This window comes from Bubalus kerabau, chromosome 11 (assembly GCF_029407905.1).
Source record: "Bubalus kerabau isolate K-KA32 ecotype Philippines breed swamp buffalo chromosome 11, PCC_UOA_SB_1v2, whole genome shotgun sequence".
Classification (NCBI taxonomy): domain Eukaryota; kingdom Metazoa; phylum Chordata; class Mammalia; order Artiodactyla; family Bovidae; genus Bubalus; species Bubalus kerabau.
In genome coordinates, this window is record NC_073634.1 from 98,744,244 (window position 1) to 98,757,517 (window position 13,274).

At 34.9% G+C, this 13,274-nt stretch overlaps 1 protein-coding gene across 2 annotated transcripts in view; it reads right to left on the bottom strand.

The window, feature by feature from the left end:
* Positions 1-2,249: 2,249 nt before the first annotated feature.
* SCAI (suppressor of cancer cell invasion) overlaps positions 2,250-13,274 on the bottom strand; it is a 122,341-nt gene continuing 111,316 nt past the window's right edge. For both annotated transcript variants that reach the window (XM_055541125.1, XM_055541124.1), the window contains one exon: positions 2,250-9,630. In XM_055541125.1, coding sequence (XP_055397100.1) covers positions 9,484-9,630 — 147 coding nt within the window. In that variant the 3' untranslated portion in view covers positions 2,250-9,483. The remainder of the gene's footprint in view (positions 9,631-13,274) is intronic.

Below are 13,274 nucleotides of genomic sequence, written 5' to 3' on the forward strand. Positions count from 1 at the left end.
CTACGTTCATTTCACTAGTCACGAATGGGCCTCCAACTTTTGACAGATGAAGGAAGTCCAGACAGGTAAAACTGCCTTGTACAAAGGTACAGTACAAATTGATAACCTACATCGGGTCTCCGGACTCAACGCCAACTGAGGCATACATTCCACACTGAAGCTCTATGTGTTTCTGCCCAAACCCAACACCAGCCGGAGCGCCAGCAGCTTCATCTCAATCCCCTGAAACAATCCTGCCCTCAGCATGTCCCAGTTCTGACCACGAGGAGCAGGACAGGGAAAAAACCAAGACTAGGACTCAGAAGAAATTTACTGCAACAATACCAAGGAATCCTAAACCTCAAATTGTTTCAACTGTCTGAAGAATTATCTGAAAGAAGCAAACCCTGTCCAGTTTGGCGCTTATGTTGTTAGCAATTCTGAAGAAGTAACAAAAACTTTAAGCAAATAATTTTAATGTTTATTTTTATATCGATGATACACTTAATATATATGTGAATTCAAGATACAAAATTCATTTACAAGAGTTCACACCTGATGAATGTAATCACATTCCTAGAGAGAACATTTATCAATGCAAAAATGTCTTCTATACACTGATGACAAAAATCAAATCTTCTGTAATCTTGTTATTCAATAAACATCAAAACAATGTTTAACTCTTCATCCTCTAGTATTTAAGCGCCCCTCAAGGTGGTAGGCACCATGTAACAGAAGAAAACATTGGAAAAACAAGGGCCTACTGAATCCTCTGCAGAATCACAGTGTTTACTCTGAAATTCATTTAGTGAAGTAGTAGAAGGCTTGCTATCCTTTATGACAAATCACATATCACACAAGAGTCAAAAGTGATGATCAGGAAAATAAAATGTTTTGGTAACTTCTTAATTTCTAAAATCTATGACATATTAACCATAACAGACATAGCAGAAAAATGCTGCTGAAAAGGAACACAATAAAAAAATCCTTAAGAGTATGTATGGCTTAAGCAATTTAGAAACACAACAGGTAAGACTTTTACAATACCACAATTGTTCAAGTCAAATGATATTGACAATATAATTTTCCCCCTTAGTCACTGGTAATAAATAGCCCCTTCAAATGTAATTCTATTGAGAACACATATAAAACTAGTGAATCCAAACGGTTTGTTGGGCTCACCGAGCTGAGCTGATGGATTTTGTTCTAAAGTATTAACCCACAGTACCCAAAATTTAATACAGATGAGCAACAAGACTACATTTCAAGGATTACAGTGATTTGTGAATAGCTAGATAGGCAACCAAATAGTTTCATCATTTGCACGACAGCAGCACTTGGTAAGTACGGTTACGTGAAAATTATTGTGCTTCAGTCTCTCAAAGAGAGCTAATAAATATAACTCTAGAATCCTTATAGTGTTACAATTCTATAACATTTCAGTTACAGACAAGCACAATTTTTAAAAAGTATTTCACACCACTAGAAAATCAAATAATTATATTTTCCAAATGTAATTTCTTCTATGATCGAAACAAGTGCATTTCTGCCTAATATCCATAATATAGACAATAGGTTCACCATTATTTTCAGGGAAAAAAGATCAAGTACAACTTATTTTAATTCCTATTTGATTAGCTTAACCCTTAGTGATGATACAAATAAAAAGATATTCAACCTTACAATGGAAAACTACTCAGAGAAAATAATGTGGCCTGAAATGACAAAATTCTTTAGAGCTAAGTAGGAAATGACTTAAAACTGTTTCATCACATTCAATGATTAATGAAACCACTACTTTTACTGGTGCTACACAGTGAAGATAACCTATTTGAATAAATCCTTTCACTTGTAAGCTCTACTATGAAAATGTAAGACATTGCATCTGCCTTTCCTATTACCTAAAACCTTTCTACTTTGACAGGAAGAAGCCTCCAAAATATATCTGATTGTTGAGTGGCAAGGTTTATTAAAAACAATAAATAAAAAACAGCTGGAGAACTAGCCATATGATCTATGGGACAAAAGGAATGTAACCACGTAACTAAAAGCCACAAACACAAAATCCTAAGATATTTTACTGAACCATTGAGTTCTTTTTAATAAAAGGTAAACAAGAGTTTTTTCTTTTTTTAAAAAAAATGATTCTGCAAGAAATAGGAATAAAAATTATTGCCCTAAAACATTTTAAGCAATTTTTCCTGCATATTTTTAATACATCACAACACATAATCTAGAAAAAAGTAACATGCAAAGAAGGGTAGGAATAAGGTTTTTGTATTTAGAGTTTATTTTGATATCGTTTGGAAATGATTACTTTGGGTTAACATATATGACCAGTTTGTATTTTACAATGGTTGATCTCACTGATTTGATGTTTCAGAAGACTTAGGGATCAAATCGTAATGTTTACAAATCTTAATTTTCAATCATGGATAAGTGGACATTCACAACAGTTTCAAAAGAGAAAAGAATATTAGTGATATAACACAAAATTTCAAATGTTTACGGCACACCTATAGGAAGGCTAGCTATAATTTACCATCTCATTCTGAAAAGTGACATAAACCCTCAGGCTATTAACTTATATTTCATAAGCCTGTCAGAAAAGTAAAATAAAATCTGAACCCTGAAATTACCAACATCTCAATATACAATACTACATCTAAAAAGATGATTGTCTTATGATATAGACAGGAATTAACCACCAAAATAGGAAAATATTCCCAATTTATAGTCTGTTCTATGACCAAATTCCAGCTTGATGATTAAGTGAATCTGGAGTGCAGAATTACTATATCTCAAAGTACTAAGAATCTCTGAAGTCTTGTTCAAATATGTTTTTTTAAAAAATCATACTGCTTAGAATAGTTTGATAATTAATTTAAAAAATAACTTTAAAAAACACAAATTAACAAAAATATTTTTAAATTAAGAAATGGTGCTTCAGTTATTAAGGAACAATGTTATACTAAATGGAATTTTTCTCAAAAGTCAATATTACACCAAACCAATAAAGGGAAAAATATCAATTTTAGCTTAAGAAAACAATTCATATCTACAGAATTCCAAAGGAAATATTTCTATGGCATCAACAAACTAGTTCCACTTATTAAATTTGTCTTTATACTCATTTAAGGGCATGTCCCTCCAGCATCATTCTGACATCCTTCCCTTCAAAAGGTGATTGTTTCCATTCACACACCAGTTATTCTTCCTTAAACACAAGGCATGTTTAAGAAATCTCTGTGTTCAAAAATTCAGTGAAGCTGGAACACAGTATAATACTATGTTTTGAAATTCTAGTTTGAGTAAGATGAATTGCCTTAAAAAAACCTTTTTTTAAGGTAAAGTGGTCACGGTATCCAGTGACAGATTGGGGGTACAGCATGAACAGGTATAAAGTATCGATGTCTAAGACAGCAGGAGAACAGGGGGAGAGGGCGTGGTTTTCTAAGCAAAACTGCAAAGTAACTGGCTTGACAACTGTTAGAGAGCCAGAGGTCACAGTCACAAAGTCAACCTCATCTACTACACTTTCTATTTGCTGCTGCTCTTCTCAAATCAATGTCCACGTTAAGCGTGAGTCAGTTCCATGAATTTTAAATAGCATAACATCTGCTCTGCTACTCTCCAGTTGCAATAAATAACTTGGTTACTAAAACATCAGACACTATGAATGTTTTCACTGATTTCTCAGAAATAGTACACTGCCAAATTTTATGTGCTTAAGAAAAAAGCTATTATAACTATTTGAAATGTAATATTTTAATTGAGAAGTGTTATGAATACTTGGCTGTTATATTAAAACTACAGTGAAGAGGCAAATGTAACATATTGGGGGATGGCAGAATTGATTTCTGACTTTTTAAGATAATTTCAAGTTGGATCAGATGGATTTAATCTTCTGAAGAACAATAGGGTAAACAGTTTTTTGCAGTTATACTTTATCATGCAAAAAAAAAACCCACTTAATTTTTGTGGTGAATATATTCAAGTGTATATTAAAACATCTCCTACACTCTTCCATGCAAATGAACATGCCCAGTGAAGACAGGAGGAGCCGAGCACTGATCTCTGTGATTTTCCATAGGTTCACATATTGGCACTACACATACAAACTACCCTCTTATCCTCCCGTACCTGTCATTCTTGGGAGAGGTTTGAAGGCCCTGCTTTTATATATAGCACGCCACATACCTACTGTTAAGAATCCTGCTTCACGCGTGAATATATCAATTTGCAGAACACAGTGGTCTCACAGAGACAAAGAAATACATCTGGAGGCATTTTATTCACTGGAAGCATTTTCGCAGATGAGTGGACTCATCCTTGATATGCAATTCCAATTAAGAAAAATCTATAGCTAGAAATGCCAAGACAGAACTTAATCACAGCTGCTGCAAATATACAGGTTTATCAACCTCCTGTTCCTCATTAAATTTGACCCCACCTAAGTAAAGCCTTCTACCTAATGCCCCCTTTTTTGCCTCATAGAGACATATAAAATGAGACACACTAGTGAAAAAAAAAATCCTTCCAAAATTAAACTGTGGTAGCAGGTATTAAAATGGCAATTAGGAACATTTCCCTATTTCCTATCTATTTTGAAATGTGATCAAAGTAGTATTTTCCATTGCCCCTTGATTCTCAATATAAATACATGTGTTACTAAGTAATAATACCCAACTACAGTCAAGAAAATAAAGGACTAATATAGCTAAAGAACCTGCTGGTGTCTCAGTTTCACATACTTAGGTTTTTCAGGTTTATATCACAATTTATCATCAGTTTAAATGAAAACTGGCAGATGATTTTTAAAGCTAAGAATATCCAGCTTTCTGTTAATATCTTCACATCCTAATTTCAACTCCAAAATAGCCCATTTTACCCAAACACAAGCCCCTCAAAATAGAGGCTCATGATTGAGATACAGCCACAACCTAGTACAGTAGCATGAACAATGCCACTATGATGTCCTCACAGAACTTAAATAAATTCAGCCCACAATGGGTATGGGTATATAATATACACATACTGTATCATTGCATACCATATATTTACAGCTATGTACATATATACAAAAAGTATACACAGAGATTGCATTCAGCATCACCAAAATATATACATGCCATTGCAAATAAAATAAGAATTTCAAATAAATAAGGACAACAAAAGAGCCCTCAATGTAAATATCCTTAATACTCTCCAAACACACATACAGGAACATAAACACCCAAAATATCACCAGGAGATTCATAACATTCATATTCATATCAAATCTGTTTACTCACTTAGGGTGGGGAGGTGGTTCTGAATCACAGGCAGTAGCCAAGTTTGCAGACCTTGGTACCTTACTATATTTCCTGTCTACAATGTTCTCTATCAGACTGATGACAAGTCTCCGTGGATAACTAAGTACAAGATTTTTCAACTGAGTCCAAAACCCTTCTAAGATACAGAAAGTTACTAACTCACACAGGTCAGAGATTAAACTGGGAAAAGAATACCAACAAAAGCTCCCCTAATTGATATATAAATCAGATTTGTTGCTTTTCCCTTTACCTCAAAGAAATTCAGTTCAATAACCACCTAATGTCTTACAGGGAATTCTACTGCAAGAAGAAAACAAAGCATAGTAGCCACAGTGAGGAAAAAAATAAAACTCAGATCCTTTACTAGGAAAATTTCAGTCATGACTAGATTGCACTTTCCTTTTATAATCTCAAAACATTTCAACTTGGTAAAAATATAAAGAGAACAATAAATTCTATGTGCTTTGAGAGGTTTTTGAGAGCACCACTTCCTAGGAAGAAAACACACATATATACATTCACAACGAATATATCCTGGCTAAAATCAAAGATAAAATGTCTGACTTGTGGATTTTTAAAAAATAATTAATAAATAAAATTTTGCTAGGGCTGACTGATTTACTGGTTTCAATATTTGATATATTAAACAAATACCATAACTTTTGTGCCAAAATCTAAATCTCTAATTATTTCTTTCTTGTTTGTCATAGAAAGTAACCTGAGCTACCGGGAAAGACTGGGCTGAGAATAGGAGATCTGAGTTTTAGTTCTGGCTCCATCTTTATGGAAAAAACGACAGCTTTTGAGGGTCTCAGTTTTCTCTTCTGTAAAACAGAGAAGACAGTTGCTTTACCGACTTCAGAAACATACAGATAAAGAAAGAAAACAATTTCATTGTGCTTAATTTTGTTTTGTATTTAATTTTCATTTTGTTTGTACATAACTTACTTCTTGCACTTTTACACTATTTTGTTTATAGTGATTCTTAAGTGAGGTGAGAGTCTGTATCAGAATCTCCAGGAGGGGAGTTTGTGTGATTTGAAAGCAAAAAAAGTGTTCTTTCCCATTGCTTTGCTTTGTTTTTCATTCCAAAATTTAAATTTCTATGAATTCTAAAAATAAATAAAGGATTTGCCATTTTAATATTCATAAAGGGGGGGCAGGACATTGAAAAAAATGAGATTCTTCTCTGCCACTGCCATCTTGACCTAAGTGATTGTCCTTTTTCATTTTCCTCTTCCTTTATTAAAGTAAGGCCTTAAAATGTAGAGGCTGGGGGACTTCCCTGGTAGTCCAGTAGCTAAAACTCTGGGCTCCCAATGCAGGGGGCCCAGGTTCGATCCCTGGTCAGGAAACTAGATCCCACATGCCTCAACTAAGACTCAGTGCAACCAAATAAATAAATATATATTAAAAAAAAAAATGTAGAGGCGGGTAATGGGTCCAAGAGCGTTCATTAAACACTGTGCATGTTTCAAATTTTAAAGATAAAAAGTAAAAAAAAAAAAAAAAGAAAGAAAAGACAAAGGAATATGACATGTTTGCACAAATGTAACCTTTCCAAAAAGGCCTACCCTGATCGGTCTTTGAAATTTTATTCTCTCTCTAAAAACAAAGGAAAAATTTTCCTTAGCACACTCTTAAATTTTCTTCATACTGTTTAAAACTTTCTAACATAAATTATGTATTATATTTATTGCCTGATTTCTTCTACTAGAATATAAGCTCCATGAAGACAAGGATGTTTAAGTCTACTTGTCTGTTTGACTAATGCCTAGGACCAAATCTGGAGAACAGCTGTTGCTCAATATACGTGAATGAAACAATAGTTTAGAATTTTCTTGTACAGCTTTCCTCTCGAGATCAGCTCACTTTAATTCTCCCCACTGGTAGGGAATTACACTGCTATTAGCTTAAGGAGGAATGTCATCATCTAAGCACAGGCTGCGATTTCCAAGATCCCTTGCTCTTAGACAAACGCGTTTCTACGAACATAACCTCTAATTTTTTCCGGAAAGTCTCTGAACTACTTTCTACAACCAATAAGTGGGACCCAAATATTTTCTTGAATAAAAACTAGGTAAAAAAGATCTAGGAAAGGAAATACTGTGTACATCAAAATAAAGGAAACCAATTTTCCAAGCAGCAGGGGTGGGAAAATCAGTCTTTCAGAACCAAGAATTCAAATTATAGAACCAGAGAACTGGATTGAATCTTGGGCCAAGGCCTTCATTTAACAGGCCAGAGTGCTAAAAAGCAGACATGAAGACATTTGTCAAAGGACAAGCAGCTAGTTACCAGGAAAGCCAGGATTAGAACTCAGATCTCCCAGTTCTCAAACCACTGTTCTTTATGTTAATCAGGTGAGGATAAAGCTCAGGGTGATAAATATTATTTAAAGCATCAGAGAACAGGACAATATGTGTTGTTAGGAACATTACTGGCACAGAACTTCAGGGGAATTGAAACAAGAGGTCAGATAACTAAGGATAATCTATTGCTGTAGTCCAGGTGAACAGTTATGAAAAGAAAATGATGAAGTTTAGTAAGGTACTGGGGGAAAAAACAGGAAAGTAGTCCTTATCTGACAATGAAAACCCACTTGCAAAGAAAATCTCTCTTTGGGGCTTTTCCAAAGACTTCTGAAATAATGTTTAAAATAACAAACAAAATTGACTTTTAAAAAGTTAATTAAAAAACCCACAAAGTCCCCCAACCCAAGAACAATAGCTTTAAGACTTCAGATGAAAAATCAACAAAGTGGAACAGATAGATGCATAACTTAGATCCAAATAATTCTCTATGTCAGAAATAAAAATCAAGTTTAAAATATTACAGTAAAATTTCCCTAGGAACATAGTAAAGAGGCACCAACAGCAAACACCTCATTTCCCCTGGGACTGCCAGAGGTAGACTGTGAGCCTGTATGGAAAATTAGGTAGAAGGGCTTTTGATTCATAGATTTCTCAATCGGAAAGCTGTGGAGTCAAAAGAGGGGTAAGAAATCATAGCTAGTGCCTGTGAATTTTATGAAGGGGATAAAAAGGAAGAAAACAACTAAAAAATCTTTATAAATATTATACACCGAGTCCTATATAAAATAATAAAAAAAACTTGTGCATGAAGTAGAAAATAGTGAATATAAGGAGTTTCTAAAAACCTCACGTCCAAATTGTCAATGCAAAAGCAACTTCCATTTTAGGTTAAATAATAAATTCAGTTACCCTCAACTAATATTAATAATATCTCTGACTTACTTTGAAGTTTCATCAATCTGAACCAGGCAAAAAGATGACCAACTCTGCAGTGTATGCCACAAACTTCAATCTATATAGCCTTCAAACTTAATCTCATTAATAAGAGTTTAAATGGAATTCCTATGGAAACACTGGATCATTAAACCAACAATCTGATTTTTTTGACGGAAAGATTTAAAAGCTGCTCTTTTTCACTTCCTTTTCACTTCCAACATTCAAAAACTACAAAGAAAACAAAATATGCAAATATATATCATGATAGCACAGGACTCACACATTCCAAATGATATTTATCATCTAAAGACCCCAATTAAAGATTTAGCTTTTTAGATACAAATCAATGCTTTACAGTTTCTGAAATTTTGACAGCATTTAAATGAATTAAATACTTTCAAGAACTATAACTTGATTATGCTTCAAAGAATCACACATTTTTCTATCTATTGATACTAACTTGGAATGAAAAGAAATATTATGGAAGGGCTATGATCTTGATTTTGAGTAGTCCATGCTGGCTAGTTTCACTTCTGTGAACAATTATATATTTTCCAAATCCACACATATAAGGTCCAAGTATAAGAGTTGGATTTTCCTCATTATACAAAAATAAATGATTTACTCTTCTCAGGGTGAGAATAGTAACTATTTGAGTGCAGGATTAGATGTTAGAGGTAAGTACCCATACCTCAAAACCAAAAAATAAAAATTCCAAGATTAATCGAGGTTTTAATAAAACACCTGAAAGACTGTATTTTAAAAGTTACCCTAAAAGTTTGAACGATTTTTTTTTTCAGTTTGTTTTTAAAATGGTGGTCCTAAATTGAAAAATAAAAACTAAATAACACCACTATGTATCTGTCAGCACATTAGAAAACTGCACCATTTAAAATCTGTGGCAAATGAAAATGTGTTTCAACAAGAGGATTTTTGCTTTAATAGTCGTCTATGGTATTCTCAAGGAACACGTTTCGCACATCCAGAATGGATGCTAATTCCAAAATGTGCTTCTGGAGATGAGGGTTCTCCACTGTTTCATCCCTTGGCAGTTGTGGATATGATTCTGGATAATTCCGTGTTTCCTGGTAAACAAATAAGAGAAAAGTCAAGTTACATAGTTTGAAGAAAGAAAATTTTACATGTTAATATTACTGTTAACATTAATTATACACATTAATATTACTGTACACATGTTAATATTACTGTTAACATACTTGAACTTGTCATTAAGTTACTATTTAAGGAGTAACTTGATATGTATTTTTCTCCTTCATATCAGAAATATTTTTGTTGAGTATACAAAATTGCTGACATTTGACCATTTTGACCCTAGAAAAACAATAATTTCTTATGGTTCAACCCAATATTTTCATTTAGCGAGTTATTTCACAAGTATTTAACGGGACCTATCATTTCTATGTTAAATTATGAAAACCACATAATTCCTACTTGCTGGGGGGCAGAAATGCTAGCATATATAGAATTTGAACAAATATTTAATGAATAAATAACTGAATGTTATAGTGGGAATCTGAATGAGAGAAAAGACATGAGAAAGCTTGAAAAGGTCAAATTAATGGGCCTCTGCATTTTAATTATAGGAGAAGGAGGAGTCAAAAATGACTAAGATTTCAGGAAAGGATGACTCGAAACAAGAGTTGAGAGCTACTCAGAGAAAAAGAGATGTAAAGGAGGAGATACTTTGGGGATAGTATATAACTTTCAGGTTTTAGGTATATTTTATTTAAGATAATGGGCTATACAAAGAGAACTGCCCATCAACCAGAATTTGAAAATTCAGGGCTGTATCTCAGAAGACAGGTTTGAGCAGTCTGTCATACTATTTTGATATACTATTCTATATGCATATATATTATTCCATATGCACAAATATGTATTCATATACTATATGCACACATAATAAATACACTGATATAATCTGTATAAAGATAAATATTAAAGCTATGAAAATGGCTGGGATTTCTGAGCATATTAGCAAAGAGAGTGGGAAAAAAAAAAGAGTCCCTGGAAAGAGAGATGAAAGATCATGGGGGGAAAAAAAAAGGACAGAAAAGGACCAACGTAGTTTTTGTAATTAAATGGAAGCAAAAGGAAATAATTTCAAGAATCAAGTGATTCTCACTTGGAAATTCATCTTGATTTGGTACTTTGTATTGTACAGGAGACAGGGATCAAGACCATTCCTATAGAAAAGAAATGCAAAAAAGCAAAATGGCTGTCTGGGGAGGTCTTACAAATAGCTGTGAAAAGAAGAGAAGCGAAAAGCAAAGGAGAAAAGGAAAGATATAAACATCTGAATGCAGAGTTCCAAAGAATAGCAAGGAGAGATAAGAAAGCCTTCTTCAGCGATCAATGCAAAGAAATAGAGGAAAACAACAGAATGGGAAAGACTAGAGATCTCTTTAAGAAAATCAGAGATACCAAAGGAACATTTCATGCAAAGGTGGGCTCGATAAAGGACAGAAATGGTATGGACCTAACAGAAGAAGAAGATATTAAGAAGAGATGGCAAGAATACACAGAAGAACTGTACAAAAAAGATCTTCACGACCCAGATAATCACGATCGTGTGATCACTGACCTAGAGCCAGACACCCTGGAATGTGAAGTCAAGTGGGCCTTAGAAAGCATCACTACGAACAAAGCTAGTGGAGGTGATGAATTCCAGTTAAGCTATTCCAAATCCTGAAAGATGATGCTGTGAAAGTGCTGCACTCAATATGCCAGCAAATTTGGAAAACTCAGCAGTGGCCACAGGACTGGAAAGGGTCAGTTTTCATTCCAATCCCAAAGAAAGGCAATGCCAAAGAATGCTCAAACTACCGCACAATTGCACTCATCTCACACGCTAGTAAAGTAATGCTCAAAATTCTCCAAGCCAGGCTTCAGCAATACGTGAACCGTGAATTTCCTGATGTTCAAGCTGGTTTTAGAAAAGGCAGAGGAACCAGAGATCAAATTGCCAACATCTGCTGGATCATGGAAAAAGCAAGAGAGTTCCAGAAAAACATCTATTTCTGCTTTATTGACTATGCCAAAGCCTTTGACTGTGTGGATCACAAGAAACTGTGGAAAATTCTGCAAGAGATGGGAATACCAGACCACCTGACCTGCCTCTTGAGAAATCTGTATGCAGGTCAGGAAGCAACAGTTAGAACTGGACATGGAACAACAGACTGGTTCCAAATAGGAAAAGGAGTTCATCAAGGCTGTATATTGTCACCCTGTTTATTTAACTTATATGCAGAGTACATCATGAGAAACGCTGGGCTGGAAGAAACACAAACTGGAATCAAGATTGCCAGGAGAAATATCAATAACCTCAGATATGCAGATGACACCACCCTTATGGCAGAAAGTGAAGAGGAACTCAAAAGCCTCTTGATGAAAGTGAAAGTGGAGAGTGAAAAAGTTGGCTTAAAGCTCAACATTCAGAAAACGAAGATCATGGCATCCGGTCCCACCACTTCATTGGAAATAGATGGGGAAACAGTGGAAACAGTGTTTTGTTTTTTTTTTTCTGGGCTTCAAACTTTATTTTTCTGGGCTCCAAAATCACTGCAGATGGTGACTGCAGCCATGAAATTAAAAGATGCTTACTCCTTGGAAGGAAAGTTATGACCAACCTAGATAGCATATTCAAAAGCAGAGACATTACTTTGCCAACAAAGGTCCGTCTAGTCAAGGCTATGGTTTTTCCTGTGGTCGTGTATGGATGTGAGAGTTGGACTGTGAAGAAGGCTGAGTGCCGAAGAATTGATGCTTTTGAGCTGTGGTGTTGGAGAAGACTCTTGAGAGTCCCTTGGACTGCAAGGAGATCCAACCAGTCCATTCTGAAGGAGATCAGCCCTGGGATTTCTTTGGAAGGAATGATGCTGAAGCTGAAACTCCAGTACTTTGGCCACCTCATGCGAAGAGTTGACTCACTGGAAAAGACCCTGATGCTGGGAGGAATTGGGGGCAGGAGGAGAAGGGGACGACAGAGGATGAGATGGCTGGATGGCATCATTGACTCGATGGACGTGAGTCTCAGTGAACTCCGGGAGTTGGTGATGGACAGGGAGGCCTGGCGTGCTGCGATTCATGGGGTCGCAAAGAGTCGGACACGACTGAGCGACTGATCTGACTGATCTGACCTGACAGACTACAATTTTGTCAAACATTTAAAATTTACTGAAAAACTGAATAACTACTTTTTGATACATCTGACAGTCCATATATTCTAACGTCATTTATATTTCTATTGGTAGGCATCAGTAATTACATATTACAGAGACCAAATTTTCATTTTACCACACTAAATACTATGGGGAGTAACAATAATGAAAAGTTCAAAATTCCTAAAACAAAACAAAACAAAACAATAAAACCAGGAACTGGTAGGGGGTTACTGTACTCTGAACAATTCTCCCAGCTTGCACAAGGCTCAGACACATCTAAATTCTGACCACACACCTCTAGAGCGGAGAATACGTATTGAAACATGGACATATGAAAGAGAACACAGAGAAATAATAGGCTGAAATAAGCCTGCACCTGTATGCTAAACATCACTTTATTAAAGTTCCCCTTAAAAAGCTTAAAAACAAGCCATGGAAATATCAAAGAAATATTCAAGTAATTTAACTCCTGCCAGAACCAAAGCCCAACACTCTTTAAAGAAAAACAACAAAATCCAGAATTCAACATTAGAAAATTTACAGTG